Below are 23,802 nucleotides of genomic sequence, written 5' to 3' on the forward strand. Positions count from 1 at the left end.
CCCGTCCTCGATGGCATTAGGGGTCCCACTACTTCTTTTCCTCTACCGAAGAAAGTACGCAAACTGGTAACCCGGGAGTGGGAGGCACCGTATGCAGGTCTGAAAGTGGGCAGAGCGATGGCTAAACTATATCCCCTATCGACGGACGTTTTAGACCTGTTGAAGAAACCTAAAGTGGATGCTGCGGTCTCAGTGTGTGTTCCCGCACAGGAAAGTAACAGAATCTCCTCAATCTGTTCTTTCCGCACACGGGATCGCACGCGGAGCTGTTCTTCTCCTCAGCGTTATTAAATAAAAATTCAAAATCGGGTTTTAAACCCTGTAATTGTGGCAAGGTAATGTCGGTCACGGATGGACATGACTGATGTTACTGATGCCTAGGGGCCAGATAACAATCGTGAAGATTGTGAATTTTGTTCGAGGATGTCTCCGAGAGCCCTGAAACCAATGGGCTTACAGGCTTCAGGAACTTTTTGCCTCACCGGAGCCATCGGAGGCTCATTCGTCGCCTGGCCCTGCAATTTTACCGGCTCCCTCAAAAAAGAGGGCATCTTCATGGGATCCTCAATCCTCCAGTCTTGGAGGTAAGGACGTGGCAAGCCGGCAAAGCCATCGGATTTCAAACAATCCATAGAGCCAGAAGCGCCAGCGCAAAAGACACTGGCGCCAAAAATCGTGGCACCTAAGACTTCTGCGCCTAAGATGCCTTATGTGCATAAAACTATGATGGTGCATAACACTTCTGCGCCTGAAGAACTATTGGTGCACAACACTTCTGTGCGCATGGCGCCAAAGACACTTGTGAGCATAGCGCTGGAGACATCGGCGCCGATAACTTTGGCGCGCACAGACATAAAGATATTCGCACAAGTCTAAATCTGCGCACAAATCCAAATTGGCGCACAAGACACAGGAACACATGTCTCTTCTACTACACCATGAGTTGAGGAGACTATGTGGACCCTCACAAAATGTCTCATTCCACCTCTCCATCGTTAACCTCACCTCGTTCGGGTACTTCCCTCTCTTCGAGAGCGACTTCGACAGAGTTTACAATGAAACGCAGAAAGCGATCACCGTCTTCACGTAGAAGTCATACAGACTCGTCGTCACACTATTATCATAAGCACTCACATCACTACCACCACAAAAGGTCGGCAAAGAGGCGTGCAACATGGGAAGTAAGCCCTTCGACTTCTAAATCATCTCACATACCAGCTTCAAATCCCTTCTCCCAAACAGAGGGTAATACAAGTTGCTTCCTCTAATGCTTCTACAGCTTCAGAGGATTCGATGGACATGATATGCGACAAAAAAACAGAAAGACCATAAAGTATCCACTACTTTACCTCGCAACACTCCAATGCAACCTAAAGCATGTGAGTCACAAGAACCAGATGGCCATACAATAATGCCCCTTCATACAAAAGAGGCAGTTTTTCAATTGTCCCAATCCTTAACAGGATTTCATGAATCTCTGCAGTCGTCATTCAAAATGACTAATCTTGCTTCTGGCAGTTCTCTGGAACATAAGACACAGACTAATAGAGAGCAGTTGGTGGAGTCTCCAACATCTCCCATAGCAAACAGACCAGCCTCACCAAATTATAACCAGGATATATCTTTTGATTCTCCTTCACCGCAAACATCCCCATCATCATCTACGGGATTCCCATCGGATCCGCAGGAGCAACCTCAGGAGCCGTGTTCCCCTCCGGAAGACTTTACATACCCAAAATTTCTGGAAAAATTAGGTTCGATACTGCATCTAGAGGTTCAAAAAGAAACAGTCCCTAGATCAGAAACTCTTGGCCTCCTAAAGATTTTCAATACTCCAGGAGAACCAATATCTCTTCCACCACAAGAACTCCTACATTCAGTCTCACAGAAATCCTGGGAAACACCTTACGCAATCTCAGCAGTTTCCAGGAAGACTGACATAAAATTTTGTATGAGGAAAACATCACCGTACTCTATACCACAATTACCTCACGCTTCAATTGTAGTAGAGTCGGCGATGCAAAGATTTAAGAAAAAGTCGCATTCCTTATACCCACCAGGGAAAGACAACAAATATTTAGATGAGTTTGGCAGGAAAATATACCATAACTCAATGTTGCATGCCCGAATTATGCACCATCAGTTCTACATGGTACAATACCTATATGAGTGCATACAGGCTATAAAAGGTATGCTTTCCTCGACTGCGGATCACATACCTCCGCCTCTTCATGACACGGAAGAGTGTTCCCAACACCTTTTGAGGTCAGTCTATGAAGCATATGAAACAATGTCTAGGGCATCGGCAACAGCCATTGGAGCCCGCAGACTAGCATGGCTACACTCAAGTTCGATACGTGAAGATTTCACGAAAAACTAACAAACCTCCCATGTACAGGAGATAACCTGTTCAGAGAACAATTTCAGGACACAGTAGGTAAACTTAAGGAAGAAGCTCTAGTAGTACAATCATTAACATCACATCCTAACTAGTCGACCACACCTCGTTATATTGGATCTACTCCTAGGCAATCATATGCCAGGAGACCCTACAGATCTTACCAGTCCTTTCGTACACAGGCTTACCCTGCGTACCAGCGTCCTGCTCCACAACAGAATACCTCAAACCAATGTAGAGGTAAACCACGTAACCAGAGACAGCAGGCATAACAGCCGGCTACTGCAGTGAAAGCGACTTCATCTTTTTAGTTACCCAGCCACCACCACAACATCAAGCACCACCCGGCAGGATTCATTCCTGCCTGGCAGCCTGGGAGAGAATAACATCCGATCAGTGGGTTTTGGAGATAGTACGTAATGGCTACCAACTCCAATTTGTCACAAAACCCATATTACCTCATCTTTCCACTTTCAAGATTCACAACTTCCAACCACAACTGGGGGAGGAAATTGCTTTGCTTCGCAAACAACATGCAATGCTTCGCAAACAACAAGCAATTCAACAAATTTACCTGGGAACCCAATCAGTAGGATTTTATTCCCCATACTTCCTCATACCCAAGAAGTCAGGTGGCCTTTGCCCCATCCTAGACCTAAGGGAATTGAACAAATTTCTCACCAAAGAGAAATTCAAAATGGTATCGTTGAAATCAGTCCTCCTTCTGATTCAAACCGATTGGATGTGCTCCATTGACCTGAAGGATGCTTACACACACATTCCAATCCATCCATCCTCGTGGCGTTACCTATGCTTTCGCTATAGGCATCAACACTACCAGTACAAAGTTCTCCCCTTTGGACTATCGGCTGCACCCAGGGTGTTCACCAAATGCATGGTAGTGGTGGTGGCTCATCTCAGACAACAAGGTATAACCATCTTTCCATATCTGGACGATTGGCTCATAATCGCCCCAACTCCAAACATCTTACTCGAGCACCTCCATCGAGTGATACAATGCTTGCAAGAGTTAGGATTGGTGATCAGTTTTCAGAAATCACACCTACAACCAACACAACAGTTACAGTTCATAGGAGCATGCCTGGACACTACGCGCAACAGGGCATACCTACCAAGCGACAGAATATCACAAATCCGTCTTCTGTTACATACCTTGAACCATACTCAGAGATCTTCAGCGAGACAGGTTTTAGTAGTCCTCTGCCACATAGCAGTGGCAAATTTCATGGTTCCCAACACCAACCCCTGCAATGGGGCTTGAAACTTCAATGGAAACAGCACTCTCAACCATTGACACAGAAGTTATCGTTGACTGCCGAAATGAGAAAAGATATAACATGGTGGCTCCTAGACTCCACCCTATCCAAGGGAGCATTGTTCAGTTCCCCTCCTCACAACGCAATATTAACCACAGATGCGTCTCGCAAGGGCTGGGGTGCACACCTCGAGATTTACGAAACACAAGGGTTATGGACAATCTCGGAACAAAACTTGCAAATTTATTGGAACTCAGAGCGATTCGGAATGCATTACGAGTGTTCCAATACCACCTGAAAGGACGCAGGGTCATGATCTACACGGACAACCAAGTTGCAATGTTTTACATCAGCAAATAAGGAGGGGTCCGGTTCATGGTCCCTTTGCAAGGAGACCCTGACAATCTTCAAACATGCTCATCGAAATTGCATACATCTCCAGGCAACTTATCTACCAGGAGTTGCAAACACAAGAGCGGACAAGCTAAGCCACATCTTTCATCCTCACGAGTGGGCACTCAATACAGAAATAGCCCAAGACATATTCATGCAGTGGGGGACGCCTTTGATAGATCTCTTTGCAACGGAGATCAATGCTCAAGTTCCCAAATTCTGCTCGATAAGACCAAGCCAATTCAGGATTGCCCAAGATGCCTTCCTTATCCCGTGGACGACAGGCCTTCTATACGCCTTTCCTCCCATACCACAGTTCAAAAGTGCATAGCAGACAAAGCTCAACTGATACTCATAGCCCCGGCTTGGCCGAGGCAACCGTGGTACAGTTTCCTTCTCAGACTATCCATCATGGATACAATTCAATTACCGAATCGCCAGGATCTTCTCTGCCAAGATCAAGGGACGCTTCTACACCCGCTACACTCATCTCGCCACTTGACGGCGTGGAGATTGAGAGGCTCCTTCTAACAGAACAGGGAGTTTCCACCTCGGCACAATTCATCTTGTTAGAATTTTTATTTTATTTTATTTATTTATTAACTTTTATTTACTGACATTCGGGAAGCACATCATGCCAGAATCCAGGAAACTCTCAACGAGGAAAAATTATAGCTATAAATGGAAACTTTACTCTACATGGTGCACTTCCAAAGGTGTACCACCACCATTAGACTGCTCACCTGAGTTGCTCATTGATTATCTTCATACATTATATACAGCGGGTCTAGCAACATCATCCATCAGAGTTCATCTCAGTGCCATAGGGGCATATCATAAACCAGTTAACAGTATTCCTATATCCAATCACCCCTTACTATCTCGTTTCATTAACGGGCTAACTCACATTCGTCCTCCAATATGTTGAGGTTCCATGGAACCTCAACATAATTCTGGAACAACTCATGCTTTCCCCATTTGAACCCATGCACTCGGCATATATTAAATACCTCACATGGAAAGTGGTATTCTTGGTTGCAGTAACATCAGCACGGAGAGTTAGTGAATTGCAGGCCTTGGTCCATTATTCTCCATATTTGCAATTTCATCACCAAAAGAGAGTTCTCCGAACTCACCCTTCTTTCCTATCAAAAGTGGTTTCCCAATTCCATCTCAGACCATGGAATTACCCACCTTTTTCCCTAAACCTCATGCAAATGATAGGAAAAAACTACTGCACACACTAGATTGTAAAAGAGCTTTAGCATACTACAAAGAAAGAACAAACTCAGACTCCCGTGTTTCTCAACTCTTTGTCTCCTTTGACCCAAAGGCACCTGGATTACCAGTGACTAAACGCACCATCTCCAGCTGGATAGCGCAGTGCATCAAATTCTGTTGCGACAAACAAACTACAACTACATTCAGAGCCTAAAGCTCACCAAGTCAGAGCAGTAGCAGCCTCATTGGCACACCTAAAGAATGTGCAACCCATAGACATTTGCAAGGCAGCTACATGGTCATCGCTCCATACCTTCACATCTCACTACTGCCTTGATCAACAAGCAGCCACGGATGCAAAGATAGGGCAAGCAATCCTGCAATCTCTATCCTCCTGTCCACGGTGACTGCCACACTGTCAAAGATCACGTACAAACATATATATCAAAAACAACGTGATCGGGAGCTTGGGACTCCCATGACAGCATAGAAACATAGAAACATAGAAATGATGGCAGAAGAAGACCAAACGGCCCATCCAGTCTGCCCAGCAAGCTTCACATTTTTTTCTCATACTTATCTGTTTCTCTTAGCTCTTTGGTTCTATTTCCCTTCCACCCCCACCATTAATGTAGAGAGCAGTGATGGAGCTGCAACCAAGTGAAATGTCTAGCTTGATTAGTTATGGGTAGTAGGGGAAGTAACCGCCGCAATAAGCAAGCTACACCCATGCTTATTTGTTTTACCCAGACTGTGTTATTCAGCCCTTATTGGTTGTTTTTCTTCTCCCCTGCCGTTGAAGCAGGGAGCTATGCTGGATATGCTTGTAGTATCAGTTTTTCTTCTCCCCTGCCGTTGAAGCAGGATATGCATTGAAAGTGAAGTATCAGGCTTATTTGGTTTGGGGTAGTAACCGCCGTAACAAGCCAGCTACTCCCCGCTTTGTGAGTGCGAATCCTTTTTTCTTCTCCCCTGCTTTTGAAGCAGAGAGCTATGCTGGATATGCGTGAAGTATCAGTTTTTCTTCTCCCCTGCCGTTGAAGCAGAGAGCTATGCTGGATATGCGTGAAGTATCAGTTTTTCTTCTCCCCTGCCGTTGAAGCAGAGAGCTATGCTGGATATGCGTGAAGTATCAGTTTTTCTTCTCCCCTGCTGTTGAAGCAGGGAGCTATGCTGGATATGCGTGAAGTATCAGTTTTTCTTCTCCCCTGCCGTTGAAGCAGAGAGCTATGCTGGATATGCATTGAAAGTGAAGTATCAGGCTTATTTGGTTTGGGGTAGTAACCGCCGTAACAAGCCAGCTACTCCCCACTTTGTGAGTGCGAATCCTTTTTTCCACATTTCCTCTTGCTGTTGTAGCTTAGAGCGATGTTGGAGTCACAGTAACCATGTGTATGTTTATTGAATAAGGGTATTGTCTCCAGGCAGTAGCCGTCATTCTGGCTAGCCACCCACTCTTTATTGACGGCCTCTTGATTTTATGGATCCACAGTGTTTATCCCACGCCCCTTTGAAGTCCTTCCCAGTTCTGGTCTTCACCACTTCCTTCGGAAGGGCATTCCAGGCATCCACCATCCTCTCCATGAAGAAATACTTCCTGACATTGGTTCTGAATCTTCCTCCCTGGAGCTTCAAATCGTGACCCCTGGTTCTGTTGATTTTTTTCCTATGGAAAAGGTTTGTCGTTGTCTTTGGATCATTAAAACCTTTCAAGTATCTGAAAGTCTGTATCATATCACCTCTGCTCCTCCTTTCCTCCATGGCTAATTCAGCTCTGCTATCGATGGGAAAAAGCAAGTTTGCTTACCATAAACAGTGTTTCCGTAGATAGCAGGATGAATTAGCCATGCTGACCCACCCTCCTCCCTGGCACTCTCCAAGTCTTCGACTACACTAAGGCTTAATCACAGACTGAGGAGATTCCATTACTTTCCTGCGCGGGAACACACGCGCAGCCGTAGAGAGAGCAAAGCTCTGATCTCTGCTTTGACAAGCTCCGCCTCCCGGACCTGATTGACAGATCCCATGACAACATGGCTAATTCATCCTGCTATCTACGGAAACACCGTTAACGGTAAGCAAACTTGCTTTTTCCCATCCTTGTCAGTTTGGATTGGGGTACTTCCCATGTGTCTGGATAGGTCTAGCAGGCTGAGGAAGGAGAAATTTTAGTTTTACTGTTAATTTCCATTTCTTGAATCCTGCTAGACCCATCCAGGACCCTCCTGGGAAGTCAGCAGCAACATTTAGTCTTGTCCTTGAATAAGAGCTGCTCTCTTCTCCTACAAGGTTCTTAAGTTTTCTTTATGGAAACAGAGAGTCTCTATTTCTTCACTTCGTAACTTTTTTTCTCTGTCTATTCCCTTTTAGAATTCTTAGAGGGAGATTGCAGATCTCCTGTTTTCAGACACTTTCATAGTTGGTTTTTTTTTAAAGTTTTTTGTAGTTTGGCCATTGTTTTGACATAAGGATACTGCCAAGTTACCAGGCTGCATCACTCCTGATAATCAGTGATGTTACTAAAAAAACGTTGTGGTTCTCTGTCTCCATCTGCTAGCAGGATAGCAAAAATCCACATATCTGGACTGGTTTAGCAGGATTCAAGGAAAAGAAATTAGCAGGTAAGACTACATTTTTCTTTCTAGGCCTTGTTAGCTCAAGTTAATAAACAATCTTTATTTCGTGGTGTCAGATGACATTGCTTACAGATCTGACTGAGTATCCTGCTGTTTATAGAGAACACCGGTAACAAGTAACTTTGATTTACCTCCTGGCTCATTTTCAGTTTGCAAATGTTCATGTGCACTGAACTCTGCACACATGCTTAACTTTAGCAATTCCCACTGGTGTGAATCCATTGAGGTTGCTTGTTGGTGGAAATGGAATAACTTCACTGAGTTGCTAATATTAGAGAATACAGGTGATTCACATACTCCAACCACCACCACCTGCAGCATTGCACACACTATTCTTTCTTTCAAAGTTTTCAGAAAGGGCAAATGATGGGTTGAGTGGCTGCTAGAGATGTGACTGGTTGCTCAACAGCAGTTGAAAAGCTTCAAAATTCCAAACCTACAGCTTGGACCAGTCTTACGTCCCAGCTGTGTGAATCCATTTAGCTGCCACAACCTTTAGTGAAACCTTAAAGGTATGCATTTTCACCTTACCTTGCCTTATCCAGGACTATATTATTCCTTTAAGAGACAGCCTTGGAGTATAAGGAACTTACTTCTGCTAGGGTCCAGATGCCCCACTGCTGCAGTGCTGGCTCCAAAAAACACTATCCTGAAATTTATGTAACCATTGCTGTTGCTATGAACACTTCATATCTTTATAAAAAGTCTGCTGACTGCAGACTAACTACTCAGTGCTACTGATCATATATATTCTGAAACATGAAAACATTTAATAAAAGTTACAGATTCTCAGTCAGCCCTTACTTTACATCTCAGTCAGGGGGTTAGAAAGCTAGAGAGGTAATGGCTTAGAACTGAACATGCGTTAAAGGAGTGGCCTTTGTTTCTCTGCAGTGTGATTTTTCAGTGATTAGTTTGTTGTCTCCTCATTTCTGCAGTGTATGGTGATTTAAATTATTACCTTTTCTTTCCCCAGAAGTGGAGAGCAAGGAATGATTCCATCTATGAATAGATCGATGTCAGTGCCAGATACAGGGTCCCTGTGGGACATGCATACCTCAGCTTCACAGCCGACAGGTGAGATGCAGGGTCTCTTGAGAATATGTATACCTCAGCTTCACAGCCATCTAGTGAAATTCAAGTTTCTTATGGGGATATGCATATACCACAATTCCTGTTCATACCACAGATCTGTCCAGATAAGTGGGTTTTGCATCACTACCAGCAGATGGAGGCGGAGAAAAACAATTTTCAGGCACTGCTACTTAACTGAGAGTGCCACCTGCAATCCCTCAGTATTTCTCTGTCTCCGGCAGATGGTAGAGGTGCAAACCTGCAGTCTGGAGTTTATTAAAAATAAATAAATAATTTTAAGAGCGAGCAGTTAGTGAAGACTGGTGCTCCCCGAGGTGTTAAGTTCCTTCATGGGCCATCCCTCAGGTTGAGCAGGACGAGTTGGGGGGGGGGGGTGTGTTGGAAATTCCCGATCTGTCTCAGCCCTCGACTTCCAAAGGGAGGGAAAGCCAGGGGTCCTGGTTCCTTTGCTCCCTCTGAGGCCTTCTCACCTTCCACCGACAGCCAGGTGCAGCTAGAAGCAGGAAAGTATATCTTTATTTTTTTCTATGGGCTGCTTGGTTACTGTTGCTTTAAAAAAAAAATGGTTTGCTAACAGGGCTGATCGGTCGGCTATGTTACAGCATTAAGGCTGATACTGAGAGTGAGAGAGGATGCACGCGACTTGCATGCAGCACCAGGGTTCCGGGATAGCGCTGGCAGCAGCACTGCTGTGATCGCAGCACTCAGGAGGTTACTTTTGCCATGGCCCGGGTAGAAGCATGGCGCCTCCTGCGGAGCATGGGACAGTGTATCGGGCCTGTGGTGTGAGGAAATCGTGCCTTGATGGGGCCTCTTGTGTGCCAGCTGTGCCTCTGAAAGGGAAGGGACTTCCGCAGAGGTCTTAGGAAGCGGTCACCACATGCATTCTTCAGGCCCCATTCAGGAGGCCCCGGGAGGGGTGGAGGAGATGGAGGCCATGTTGCTTCCACATGGCAGGAGGCATTCTATTGCTAGGGAGTTCAGGGACTCCCCTCCCCCGCTGTCTCCAGTGGAACAGTGAAAGGTACAGAAAGGGGCAGGAGAGCCAGATGAGGACACTGAGAAGGGATCCAGTGGGTCTGAGCAATTTTCCAAGGATTTTGTCTTGCTGCTCCATAAGGCCTCTCTGGCTAAGAGGGAAGCAGTGAGTAAGTGTTCAGCCACCCAGAAGTCCCAGTGCTTGGCTAAGAAGACTAGAGCAGATAAGCAGCCCAGGTCAGGTGGGATTCTTCGGTGCCTGGGATGCACATTGGGGGAAGATAAAGAGACCTCTGAGGACTCAGAAGGTGAAGATCTACAGGAAGGCCCACAAGATGACCCAGGCATTGATCATGTGAGTGCTTTGGTGAGTAATGGGCCTGATGTGGTGTAGGTTCCTGTTGTGGAAGGGGATGATCCTAGGGTGGTGAGATTCTGCAAGGAGGAACTGCATCCCCTCATTCCCCATGTTTTGGAGGAACTAGGGATCAAGGTCACACAGGAGGGACAATGAAGGGGTGCACCCTGTACTAGAAAGGCTGCATGGACTGCCAAAGGCCTTCCTTTGCTGAAGAAGGTGAAGAAGTTGGTTGACCAGGAGTGGGAGTCTCCTGAGGCAGTTATGAAGGTGGCCAGGGCTATGGCTAAGTTGTATCCCTTTGAATACAGAAATTTTTATAAACACTTTAAATAGAAGGCACAGCCATGTTTGTTTAATAAAGCCCAGATTAACTATGAGAGAAGACATGTTATTGCAAGATAAAAAAAAATGTGAATACTTAAAAGAAATAGAGCAATGTATATGAATATATTTTGAAATATTGCGCTGTTGTAATATGATTCTTGTGTAGAGATCGCCCTGATGTAGCCATAAGCGAAACTATGTCGATGGCGTCTGTGCGAGAGGATTAAATTGTTACAATCTGTTTGAGAAGTGAAGAAGAAGAGAATTTTCATGTTGGGCAAAGCTCAGATAAGTGGGTTGTTTCACTTGAGATGAAATTTATTGGACTAGTCTAAACCAATATATCAACAAATAAATGCAGCACATTAATGGTCCTATGGGATATACATGAAGGAGTACCTTAGGACACATTGCTCATTTCTTGGAAAAGGATTTTATTAAATATAAAGAAGGATCACTGTTTTTCTAAATTAAATAAAAACAAGAGGTTTTCTGACCCATGATTGCAACAACTGGTGCTGAATTCAGTTTGTTACGTTTTCAACCAGTACTGAAGTCTTTCCTCTCAAATAATAAAACTTACTGAAAATAAAAAAAAAAAACAGATTAAAAAAGATAATATAGAAAATTCATTTTTAAAAACATTTTTTTGTTGATTGCTGAGAACATATGGATTTACACTAGCCTTTGTTTGTGTAAGTTGTATCCCTTGCCAGAGAAGCCCTTGGAACTTTGGAGACTTTCAAAGGTGTCTACGAAAGTGTCTATAGTAATCAAGAAGACGACCATTCCCGTGGCAGGGTTGGATGAGCTGAAGGATGTCCAGGATCGGAAGTTGGAAATCATGTTGAGAGGCTGTTTGAGGTCTCAGTGTTGAGCCTTCGTGCTGCAGTTTGTGCTAGCCTGATGCAGAGAGCTTGTTTTTGCTGTGTGCAGAAGGCACAGAAGACGACGTCAGGGGCTCCTGCTGATTCCAACCAGGCAGCTCGGTTGGAGGTGGGAGTAGCTTACGTGGCAGATGCCCTGTACGACATGGTCCGGACCTCAACCAGGAATATGGTGTCCGCAATAGTAGCTCGGAGACTCTTGTGGTTGCACAATTGGGCGGCAGATGTGTGGTTCAAAGCGTAACTGTAATCTCTCCTTTAAAGGAAAGCTGCTGTTCGGAGAAGATCTGGAACAGCTGATGAAGCATTTGGGGGGAGTTGAAAAGGAACAAGTTGCCCGAAGATAAGACTGTCAAGAAGAGCTTTCTGTCACATTCTCTGTTTTGAGGAAGCTTTGCTCCAATAGGAGTTCTTCTGTGTTGACGCAGAAACAAGGTTCAGGAAGGCAGCAGTTGTTTCGGGTGTCATGTAGACTTTCCAGAGATATTGGCCAGGGTCTGGAGGATGAAGGCGGGCTGGTCCATTCTTCCCTGAAAGCCGTTGGGGGAAGACTTGCCCTCTTTTCCCTGTACGTACCCGGATCAGTCCAGACCATGGGTTGAGCCGAAGTGATAAGAGATGGCTACACCTTAGAATTTTCGTGCCCAATCAAAGAAGCCTATATGGTGTCCCATTGAGCGTCTTGCGCCAAGTGGGCAGTGGTATAGGATACGTTCTTGCGGTGCAGCGCCTGGAAGCCATCGCCCACGCTCCCTATGTGAGCAAGGACTAGGAAGATATTCAGTTTGCTTAATGGTTCCCAAGATGGAGAGCACCATTCCGTCCATTCTTAATCTGCAGAAGGTCAATGCAGTGCTGCGGTTGCTGTACTTTCATATGGAGATGCTACCGATGGTAATAGTGGATTGCAAAGGAGAGTTTCTTGCATCGTTGGAACTAACGGAGGCACACCTACATATCCCATACATTCAGACCATCAAACATTTCTGCAATTCATGGTGTTAGGAGAGCACTTTCAGTTTCGAGCACTTTCCTTTGGGTTGGCGACAGCACCAAGTACTTTCAATAAAGGTGGTGGTGGTGGCAGCAGCCCTAAGAAAGGAAGGGATCCTGGTACATCTGTAGCTGGGCAATTGGCTCATCCGGGCAACGTCAGAGGTGGAATGTCACCGATTCGATGCATCACGGAGTGGTTGAGGTCCCTGGGTTGGGTGATAAACCTAGCAAAGAGCCACATGGAGCTGACACAGTTGTTGGAATATCTGGGGACACGGTTCAATACCAAATTAGGCAAGATGTTCCTTACCTTGGTGAGGATGGTCAAATTGCAGGCTCAAGTTCTTCGTCTGCGGCTTTCGTTACCCAGAGTCTGGTGTTATTTACAGGTTCTGGGTTCTATGGCATCTTCTCTGGAGATGGTCCCATGGGGTTTGCTGACATGCGGCCTCTCCAGAAGGCACTTTTGTCCCATTGGAATCCATTGTCAGAAGAGTTTCAGCTACCTTTACCACTTCAAAAAGAATCCAGTTCCAATCTCTCATGGTGGCTGTCACGGCTCAATTTGGAGAAAGGAATGGACCTGGAGGTCTCGGACTGGGTGCTAATGACCACAAAGGCCAGCCTCAGTGGTTGGGGAGCGGTGTGTTGAAGGGCCGTCAACTCAAGGTCAGTGGTCACCAGTGGAAGCTTCCTGGTCGATCAACCTGTTGGAAACAAGGGTGGTTTGCAGGGCGTTACTTGCCTTTCTTCTGCAGATTCGGGAGTGTGCAGTGTGAGTTTTCTTAGACATTTTGACAGTGGTGGCATACAGAAATGTCAAAATGGGAAGAAGAGTTGTCTAGTGGCTCAGGATCTCTTTCTCTGGGCGGAGAAAAATCTGGCAGTGCTAGCAGCTTCATGTGGCTGTAGTGGACAATGTGCAAGCAGACTATCTCAGCAGGCAGCAGCTGGATCCCGGGGAATGGGAGTTGTCAGCGGAGGTCTTTGCTCTCATTCAGGGCAGGTGGGGCAAGCCACAGTTCGATCTCATGGCAGCTCGAGGAAATGCCAAGATGGACGACAGGTTTTTCAGCCACAGGAGGGAGTTCGGCTCCGAAGGATTCTTCGCTCTGGTTCAGTCTTGGCCGACGAGACTTCTGCTGTATGTGTTTCCATTGAGGCCTCTCTAGGGCTGAGTCTTATGTCGCATTGAGCAAAATCCAGGAAGAGAGATTTTCTTGGCTGCAGAGTGGTCATGCTGTCCGTGGTTTGCGGATCCGGTTCAGCGGGCAGTAGACTGTCCCATCCAGTTAGGGCAGTTGCAGGGGTTGCTAAGCCAGGGGCCCATCTTTTCGGAGCAGGCGGATTTCTTTTGTCTAGTGGCCTGGCTTTTGTGAGGTGATGTTTTTGCTTTAAAGGGTATTCAGAGCCAGTGATTGCTAATTTGCTTTAGGCTTGGAAGCCATCCACTTCTCTGGCATATATCCGAGTGTGGAGTGTGTTTGAGTCATGACCTTGATCCTTTGTAGGTTGATGTTTCCAAGGTCTTGGCGTTTTTGTAGGATGGCTTAGCAAAGGGATTGGCCTATAATTTGCTCCGAGTATAAGTAGCAGCCTTGGGCTGTTTTTGAGGAAGGCTTCAGGGGAGGTCATTGGCGTCTTATCTGGACATTGTGCGCTTTCTTAAGGGGGCGAATCACTTGCGTCCACTAGTTCATAGGATGTGTCCATCGTGGAACCTTAATCTGGTTCTTCGAGTGCTTTGTGGACCTTTTGAACCGTTAAGGGCATCTTTGAAGGACCTCACCTTGAAATCTGTTTTCTTGGTGGCGATTTGTTTGGCTAGATGGATTTCAGAGCTTCAAGCCTTGTTGTGCAGAGATCCTTTTCTACAGATTTCAGACGATAGGGATTTGCTGCGTATGATTCCTTACTTTTAGCTATCCTTTCCACACCTGATGGCAGATATGCTGCATGTGAAGGAACTTCACTTGTTGGATGTTCGATGAGCTCTGTTGCAATATCTTAGTCACTAATGCCTTTCGGAGGTCAGATCATCTCTGAAAGGGATGATCCGACCTCTGAAGGGATGTAAAGCTGCTAAGAGCACGATTGCATGATGGTTGAAGGAGGCGATTATTTTGGCCTAAATATGTAAGGGTCGATCAGTTCCAGAGCGGCTGTGGGCACATTCTACTAGGCTTCAGGCAGTCTCCTGGGCAGAGTGTCAGTTGGTATCTCCACAGGAAATTTGTCGGGCGGCGACATGGTCTTCCCTGCACACTTTTACCAAGCATTACCACCTGGATGATCGGACACCAGATGAAACATTTGGAGAAAGTGTGTGCGTACAGGTCTTTTGTGTTCCCACCCAGTGTAGAGGGGCTTGGGTACATCCCACTTAGCTAGACTGATCTGGAGTATGAACAGGAAAGGAAAATTGGTTCTTACCTGCTAATTTTCATTCCTAGAATACCACAGATCAGTCCAGAAACCCATCCCATTATTTTTTTTGAAAGACCTTTCCCACTTCAAGATGCTAAGAATGCAGTTTTTGCGAAGATTGTATATAGGTTAAACAGTTAAGGTTGCAAGTTTTCATTACCCTGGTGGTTGGGGGTTTCATATTTATAAGGGGGCTCCAACTTTGATTCTCTGCTCGCCCCAGATGGAAAATCATTTGGGTTTTTGGAAGTAGACATCTTAGCTTGGGTACAGTTCAATAGTGAAGGACTGCAGGTGGCACTCTAGGTTAAGTAGCAGTGCCTGAAAAGTTGTTCTCTGTCTTTATCTGTTGGTAGGGATGCAAAACACCCTTATCTGGACTGATCTGTGGTATTCCAGTAACAAAAATTAGCAGGTAAGAACCAATTTTCCTTTTCATAGCTGAGATGCTGCAGGGGTCCCTGTGGGACATGCATTATTCAGCTTTACAGCTAGTAAGGACTGGGACTGATGAGTTTTAATCTTGATAGGCTTTCCACCCAGGTGATGGCTGGTTTCTACATTATCCCAGGACAAGCAGGATGATAGTCCTCACATATGGGTGATGTCACTGGATGGAACCCTATCATGGAAAACTTTGTCAAAGTTTCTGGAAACTTTTGACTGGCACACTGAGCCCACTGAGCATGCCCAGCATGCCATTATCCCTCGAACCACAGGGGTCTCCCTTCAGTCTTCTTTTTTCCGCTCTGCAGTTAGCTTCGCGGTTAAGGAGCCCTGTGTGATACTTCACACATTTTTTCCTCAGAAAAAGTTTCGAAAAATTCTCAAAACTTACCCCTTCATAGGGGTCTCCATTTTTTTCATCGATCGGAGAGTAAACTTTCTTGCGGTCGATACAGTTTTAATCGGTTTTTGTTTCCAGAAGGCTGTCGACTGCTGTCCGGCCTTCAAAATTAGTTATAATGGCAACTGGGTTTAAAAAATGCCCAAATTGCCCTCGTATGATGTCGATCACCGCCCCCCCCCCCCCCCCCTTGACGAGTGTGTACTATGTACGAGGGACATAGTGTTACTTCGTGTCCTCAATGTGCCGAAATGACGGCTAAAGGCAGACGAGCCTGTCTGGAGAAAATGGAAATACTATTCAAAATTCAGCTACTTCCATCGACCTCGACATCAACGCAGTCGTCACCGGCAGGAGCGGCTAAAAAAGTGGTAATTAAAACCAGGCGGCTTCTTGACCACCCATCCTTGACTCCATCAAGGTCATCGACTAAATCGATCTCTGTGTTGGAAAAGAAAAGTACCGAGCACCGAGAGAAGCATCGACACCAGCATTGACTAACTTCTACACCCGATGTCAGCTCGATTCCCGGGGCGGCTTCAATGGCCATCGAGCTGCCACCAAAGAGGACTATAGTAGAGGAGCCGTCTACACCCTCGATGCCTCTTAGTCCAAGGCGATCCCCACCGGTATCGGTGCCGGGTACTGTGCCACCACAGGGACCTGTGGAAGAGCCAGTTCCGCCTTCTCTGCCACCCCCTATAGCTGCTCTGACTTCATCAGCTATAAGGGAGGAACTGGACGGATTCATCCACCAGGCATTCATCGAAGCTCTTCGAAATCTCCATCCACCGGTGCAGATGCCAGAGCCATCGGTTCTTACATCATTGCTTGCAAGACTCTATACCTTGATCGGTGCCCTGCCGATGCAACCTCTGCCATCGAAACCGAAATCACCGACCAAACATCCAAAACAAATACCAATTCCCGGTTCTTCGGATGATGACACCTCAGACTCTAATTCACCGATGCCTGAGCCAACACCAGGACCATCGGGTCTTTCTGAACCGAGGCGCCTGACTATTCCATCAGTGCCATAGATTCCACATCCACCTCGATGCCACTGAGGTTTCAGCCAAAACCATCAATGCCTTTACATCCTTCGATGCCATTTCTCATCCCTCGTCCCTCATTCCACTCCTCCACGTCACACCTTATCAGATAACTGGGAGGATGTGGATACCGATTCTTCTTCTGAAGATATATTATCAGACCCATCTCCACCAGAAGAAAGGCGAAAGTCACCACCTGAGGACCTCTCCTTCTCCAACTTCGTAAAGGAAATGTCAGACACAATTCCTTTCCAGTTATTAACCGAAGAAGACACAAGGCACAAAACTCTGGAGGTTCTCCAGTTTGTAGATGCCCCCAAGGAGGTAGTTGCCATTCCAGTGCACAAAGTCCTAGTTGATCTTCGACATAGACTGTGGGAACATCCCTGTTCAATTCCACCAGTGAACAAGCGGACTGATGCCACATACTTGGTTCAGCATATACCAGGTTTTCAAAAGCCTCAACTCCCACATCAATCTGTTGTGGTAGAGTCCGCCCAAAAAAGATAAAAAACAATCCGTCCACATTCATCCACAGCTCCTGGCAAGGAGCAGAAATTTCTGGATTTATTTTTATTTTATTTATTTAAATTCTTTTTAATATACCGATGCTCAAGACGAAGTCTTATCGTACCGGTTTACAATGGAACTAGGGGAAACCAATTAACAACTATATAGAAGATAAAGTTACATTAAACAGGGAGCATAAACATGGGCTTTCGAAGAAAGGAAAGATTTCAAACTAATACAACTAGAGAGTACTGAAAATAGACAGCGAACAACAATTAGGTAGCGAGACATATAAAGGTTAACTTAAGGTTGGGAGGAAAAGGGAAGGTAAGCGGGGGGGGGGGGGGGGGGATGGAGGAGATAGGGAATGGGTAGGAAGGTGAGAGAGTCAATATTGGTTGATAGAGGCAAATTATTGGTGAATAATTTGGGACATAAAATGCTCCAAGGCTCCATGCTTGTATCAAGGATTGCCTCATACCAATTATACATGACGCAATACCAATGAAATTTATGGAAGCAGATGCAAGAATTGTCAGAATCTCTGCCACAGCAACATCAAGATTCCTTCAATTCTATTATTCACAAAGGCCTAGAAGCAGGTAAGCACAAAGTGCGTGCAGCCTATGACGGTTTTGAGACATCTTCCAGAATGGCAGCGACAGACTGGCAGCACCAGAAGATGGGCTTGGCTGAAGGCATCCGACCTCAGGCCTGAGGTTCAGGAGAAATTGGCAGACCTTCCTTGCACTGGTGACAACCTTTTATGAGAAAAGGTGCAAGATGCTATTGCACAGCTAAAGGATCATAATGAAACTCTGCGCCAACTGTCCATCATTGCTGCAGAAACTCCATCTTCTGCAAGACGACCAACCAGAAAAGATACTAGAAAACCTTTTTATAGACCAAGAAGGTATTATCCACCAGCACTTCTTGGTAGGACAAGGCCATCCAAGAGAGGTCACTCCAGGCAACCAAAAGCATCCAGACCTCAGCCTCCCCCTCAGACAGGCCCAGCATCTGGGTTTTGAAAACCTTCCAGAGAACAGCAGCCACTCCAGGAACCCATTCCAAGGTTTGCCAGTTGGAAGCTGGGTCTCATTCTTTCTACCCAATTGGACAAACATCACAACAGATCAATGGGTACTATCCATTATAACACAAGGTTACCATCTGGATTTTCTCACAGTGCCCAGAGATTCCCCACCAAAATCCCTCTGGATACACAAAGATCATAGCACTCTTTTACAAACAGAATTATCCACCCTACTGAGAGCCAGGGCCATGGAACCAGTTCCCCGACCTCAGCAGGGCAGAGGATTCTACTCCCACTATTTTCTCATTCCAAAGAATATAGGAGGACTACGTCCCATCTTAGACCTTCGAAATCTCAACAAATTTCTATGAAAAGAAAAATTCAGGATGGTGTCCTTAGGCACCATGCTTCCCCTTCTCAAACAGCAGATTAGCTCTGTTCTCTGGATCTTCAAGATGCTTACGCTCACATTCCAATATTCCCTCCTCATTGCAAGTTCTTGCGTTTCCGAGTGGGTCATCAACACTTTCAATACCGGGTTCTTCCATTCAGACTTGCCTCGGCACCCAGAGTATTCACAAAGTGCCTAGCAGTGGCAGCGGCAGCGGCCCATTTACGCAAGGAAAGCATATACGTTGTTCCTTATCTAGACGACTGACTCATCAAGAGCCAATCAAAACAAGAAGCTCTCAACTCTCTCAAGCTCACAATCAATCTGCTTCATTCATTGGGATTTCTAATCAACTACCAAAAATCCCACCTCACACCATCTCGCCTTCTACAGTTCATCGGAGCAGAATTTAACCCCACCATATCAAAAGCTTTCCTACCAAAAGTCCACACAGACACACTCTCCAGATTAGCGAAATCTCTGCGCACAAAGAAAACGACAACAGCCCATCAGTTCCTAATTCTACTAGGCCACATGGCTTCCACAGTCCATGTCACTCCTATGGCCAGATTAGCCATGAGAATAATGCAATGGACATTGAGATCACAGTGGCTCCAAGCCTTTCAACCACTGTTGTCTCAAATTCAAATAACCCACCAGTTACATTCATCTCTCCTCTGGTGGATGAACACGAACAACTTGCTCACAGTCCTACCTTTCCAGCAACCAGTTCCACAAGTAACCTTAACTACAGATGCCATCCACCTTATGTTGGGGAGCACACATGAACAATCTTCAGACTCAAGGTACTTGGACAAAACTCGAAGCAACATTTCACATCAACTTCCTGGAGCTTCGAGCTATACGTTATGCTCTATATGCATTCAAGGATTGCCTTTCACACAAGACTGTGCTAATACAAACAGACAACACAGTTGCCATGTGGTACTTGAACAAACAAGGACGAACGAGCTCTTATCTTCTTTGCCAAGATGCCGCACAGATTTGGGATTGTTTCTCTGGGCCACTTATCTAGTTGCAGATTGCCTCACTCGACAGTTCCATCCCCACGAATGGTCCCTGGATCCTTTAGTAGCGACCAGGATATTCCAACGTTGAGGTCAACCAACAATGGACCTCTTTGCATCCGAACTGAATCACAAAGTGGACCGATTCTGCTCCCTACACAAGAAGAGAAACCAAATAGCCAGGGACGCCTTTGCTCGCCCCTGGAACTCAGGCCTCCTATACATGTATCCCCTGATAATGCTGATAGCCAAAACTCTCGTGAAACTACAACAGGACAAAGAGTCAATGATACTCATAGCCCCGTATTGGCCTCGACAAGTGTGGTTTCCCATACTTCTCAACCTCTCAATCGCAGAACCAATTCGCCTGGGCCCAGCACCCACTCTCATAACTCAGGATCAGGGCAGGTTGCGCTATCCCTCATAGCCTGGATGTTGAAAGCTTGATCCTCCAACCAGTCAATCTTTCAACTAATGTCTCTCAATATCTTGTAGCTTCACGAAAGCCTTCCACACGAAAATCCTATCGTTATAAGTGGAAAAGATTCACCATGTGGTGCACACAGAAAAGTATTGATCCCTTTTCCTGCCCCACATCATCTTTATTAGACTATCTCTGGCACCTTTCAGACTCTGGTCTCCAGACTTTGGTAAGGGTACACCTGAGTGCTATTTCAGCTTACCACAAGGGAGTAGGGGATGCTCCGATATCAGCGCAACCCCTTGTCGGGTTTTTGAGAGTTTTAATATATTTATATTTATTTAATTGCTTTTATATACCGACATTCATTGGCGTATATCACATCGGTTTACATTGTAACTAATGGAATAGTAAGACTAAGGTGTCTTATTATTGATACATTGAAACATACTTATTGATACATAGGAACATTAAAACAATTAACTTAAGAACAAGGTGACTAAATGTTATTTAAACACATTATGACATATAAGCATAAAAACTTGAGATTGAGGTGTCTTTTTGATACATAGTAACATTGAAACATAGAAACGTAATAATATTCTTGAAACATCGAAACAATATGAGTCAATAACTGATTGCTGAGAGGAAGGGGTATGAGGCTCTATTAGGGGGGATGGGAGGGGGTGGAGTTGGGAGGGGCAGGGGGGTAAATTAGACTATGTTGGTAGGCTTTTTGGAATAGCCAGGCTTTCAGGGTTTTTTTTTTTTTTAATGATTGGGGAGATGGTTCTAGTCTTAGTTGGGTGGGCAACTTGTTCCAGAAGGAGGGGCCAGCTACTGAGATGGTGTGTTGTCTGGTAGAGGTGAGGTGAGCTAGTTTTGTGTGAGGGATGGCAAGCAGGCCTGTGTTTTGGGACCGCAGGTTCCTCTGAGAGTCATGATGGTGGAGGGAGTCGTTTAATTCAGCTAAAACCCCCTTTGTAGCCACCAGTCACAGAATGGGACCTTAATGTAGTACTAGCAAGGCTCATGCATTCTCCCTTTGAGCCTATTGATTCCTGTGATGTTAAATTTCTTACATGGAAAGTTCTCTTCCTAGTACTATTATATCTGCTAGAAGGGTTAGCGAGTGACAAGCACTTGTAACATACTCACCTTACACATGGTTCCTGCATGATTGAGTGGTCCTCCGTACTCACCCAAAATTCCTTCCCAAGGTGGTTACAGACTTTCACTTGAACCAGTCCATTGTCTTGCCCACATTCTTCCCAAGACCTCACTTTCACCAAGGTGAAAGGGTTCTACACACACGACTGTAAACGTGCACTTGCATATTACCTAGACCGCACTGCAGTCCATAGGAAATCCACCCAACTCTTTGTTTCTTTTGACAAAAACAAACTGGGTATTGCAGTGGGCAAACAAACTCTCTCCAACTGGCTAGCAGATTGTATAGATTTCTGCTATGAAAAAGCAGACCTGGGGGGCGCTGTTGCACGGCGCATGGAAGCAGTCGCATGAGCGCAGAGCTCCCGCCTCCTTAGCTCTTAAACCCTCTAGCCCACACCGTTTTTGCCGGATTTTCCGCTTAAATTGCGGCGAATTCTCTCTGCTACTGCATTATTTATCTAACGATGGCCGCGAAGCGCAAAACAATGGACCTGACACAATTTTCTTACGAGAAATTGCCACCGGACTCGGGCCTAGCTGGCGCGGAACAGGCGGAGCTCAATTTGGAACTCGAAAGCTCGCCTGCTGACTCACACGCTAGCTCTGCGGCGACGACGCCCCGCTCTGGCCCTGACCCTGAGCTCCTCACCAAGTCAGATGCCCGCAACTGGTTCCTCGAGATCAGGTCCGATATGAAGCAATTCCGGGCTGATATAATGGCCTCCGTTGCCGAACTGAGGGAAGATCTTGCGTCAGTGGGCAGGAGGGTAGATGAATTGGATATTCGTGTGGAGGGACACGGGGAGTCTCTCAATCAGCTCCATACCCAGCAAATAGCGCTAATGACAGAAGTATCAACGTTAAATGAGAAAATTGAGGATCTTGAAAACCGCGGACGCCGCTGCAACCTCCGCATACGTGGGGTGCCGGACACGCCGGAATTCGTCGACGCGATGGCTACAGCACAGCAAATCTGCTCTTTTCTCCTGACTAATGTCTCTGGGGGTTCGGGTGACTCGCCGACATCCCCGGATGAGATTCGCTTAGAGAGGGCGCATAGAGCATTGGGGCCCAGACGGGACCAACGCCCCAGAGACTTGGTAATATGCTTTCACAGCTTTCAATTAAAAACAAAGGTATATGAAGCTGCGCGCCAACTTAAAGATATACACTGGAATAATTCCACTTTGGCCATCTTCCAGGACTTAGCGCCTGTGACTTTACAGAAGCGCTATGAGCTACGAGAGGTGACTGGCCACCTCCGCTCTTGTTCCATTCGATATCGATGGCTTTTTCCATTCGCACTTCAATTTCAACATCAGGGGGCCACGTATTGCATGAAAACGCTCGCTGATGCCGCTGAAGCCTTCAAGCAAGCCCAATTGCCTATCAATTTCCAGGCACCTAAGATGGCGTCAGCCTCGGCTAAACTTGACACCGCTCCGCGGTGGCAGCGTGCAGAAAAAGGAGGCAAGCGTCTTCGCCGACAGCCCTCTACTCCTCAATCCCATGCAGCTGAACAGGGCTGATAGGACCTCAGCCTGCCTCATCTGGGGCGTGGAGATTTTCTAAAGTTATTGTACGCAGCGGTGACTTTCGGTGTTGGTATTTGGTTAAATACCGATGTTTAACTTGTTCCTATGCTACGGCGCAACGGTTCTAGTATGTTTAACAAATAAACAGTTGGGTTTTCTTCATTTCATCAGTTAACTGTTACAAGGGGGCGGGAGATGTTATTTGCACTTGTGTTGCCTGTCCCAGCCCGGATGTGCAAGCTCCCGAAGATTTCAATATCCCGCAGGTTTCAGCCGGGATATAATGGGACTGACATGGGTGGCAACGGGTTTTGTTGTTTTTCTTGCTGTACAGTAATCTCTAGCACTATTATGTTGACTGTCTGTACTGTCGGTGGAGGGGGGATTCAGTTATATGGCTTCTTTGCTGTGCGGCCTGTTTATTGGCTGTTTCTTCATGGGGGATCCTGTACCTTGCATGTCTTATGATGGCTACACGTCTTCTATCCCTTAATGTTAAGGGACTTAATACCCCCCGCAAGCGCCAAATGCTGCAAAAAGAATTACAATTCCAACGTGCTACTATAGCCTTTATTCAAGAAACCCACATACGCAAGCATCATGAGCGCCTTTTAGTATTTCCCGCCTTCACTGCTTTTTGGGCTGCCAGTACTAAGACATGTAGGTATACGGGTGTTGGTATTCTTATCTCCAATTCTCTGGTACATGATGTACTGTTTCAACATCTGGACCCTCTTGGTCGCTATATATTGCTTAAAGTTAGAGTTGGTTCTGACATTTTCACTCTCTGTAACGTATATCTACCTAATACCTCCC

The 23,802-nt window shown here is 45.9% G+C and overlaps 1 protein-coding gene across 6 annotated transcripts in view; it reads left to right on the forward strand.

Moving 5' to 3' along the window:
* Positions 1–23,802, forward strand: part of GIGYF1 (GRB10 interacting GYF protein 1) — a 459,255-nt gene that overhangs the window by 295,586 nt on the left and 139,867 nt on the right. For all 6 annotated transcript variants that reach the window (XM_029581610.1, XM_029581609.1, XM_029581612.1 and 3 more), the window contains one exon: positions 8,902–9,002. In XM_029581610.1, coding sequence (XP_029437470.1) covers positions 8,902–9,002 — 101 coding nt within the window. The remainder of the gene's footprint in view (positions 1–8,901; positions 9,003–23,802) is intronic.

Source organism: Rhinatrema bivittatum, chromosome 16 (assembly GCF_901001135.1).
Source record: "Rhinatrema bivittatum chromosome 16, aRhiBiv1.1, whole genome shotgun sequence".
Taxonomy (NCBI): Eukaryota; Metazoa; Chordata; class Amphibia; order Gymnophiona; family Rhinatrematidae; genus Rhinatrema; species Rhinatrema bivittatum.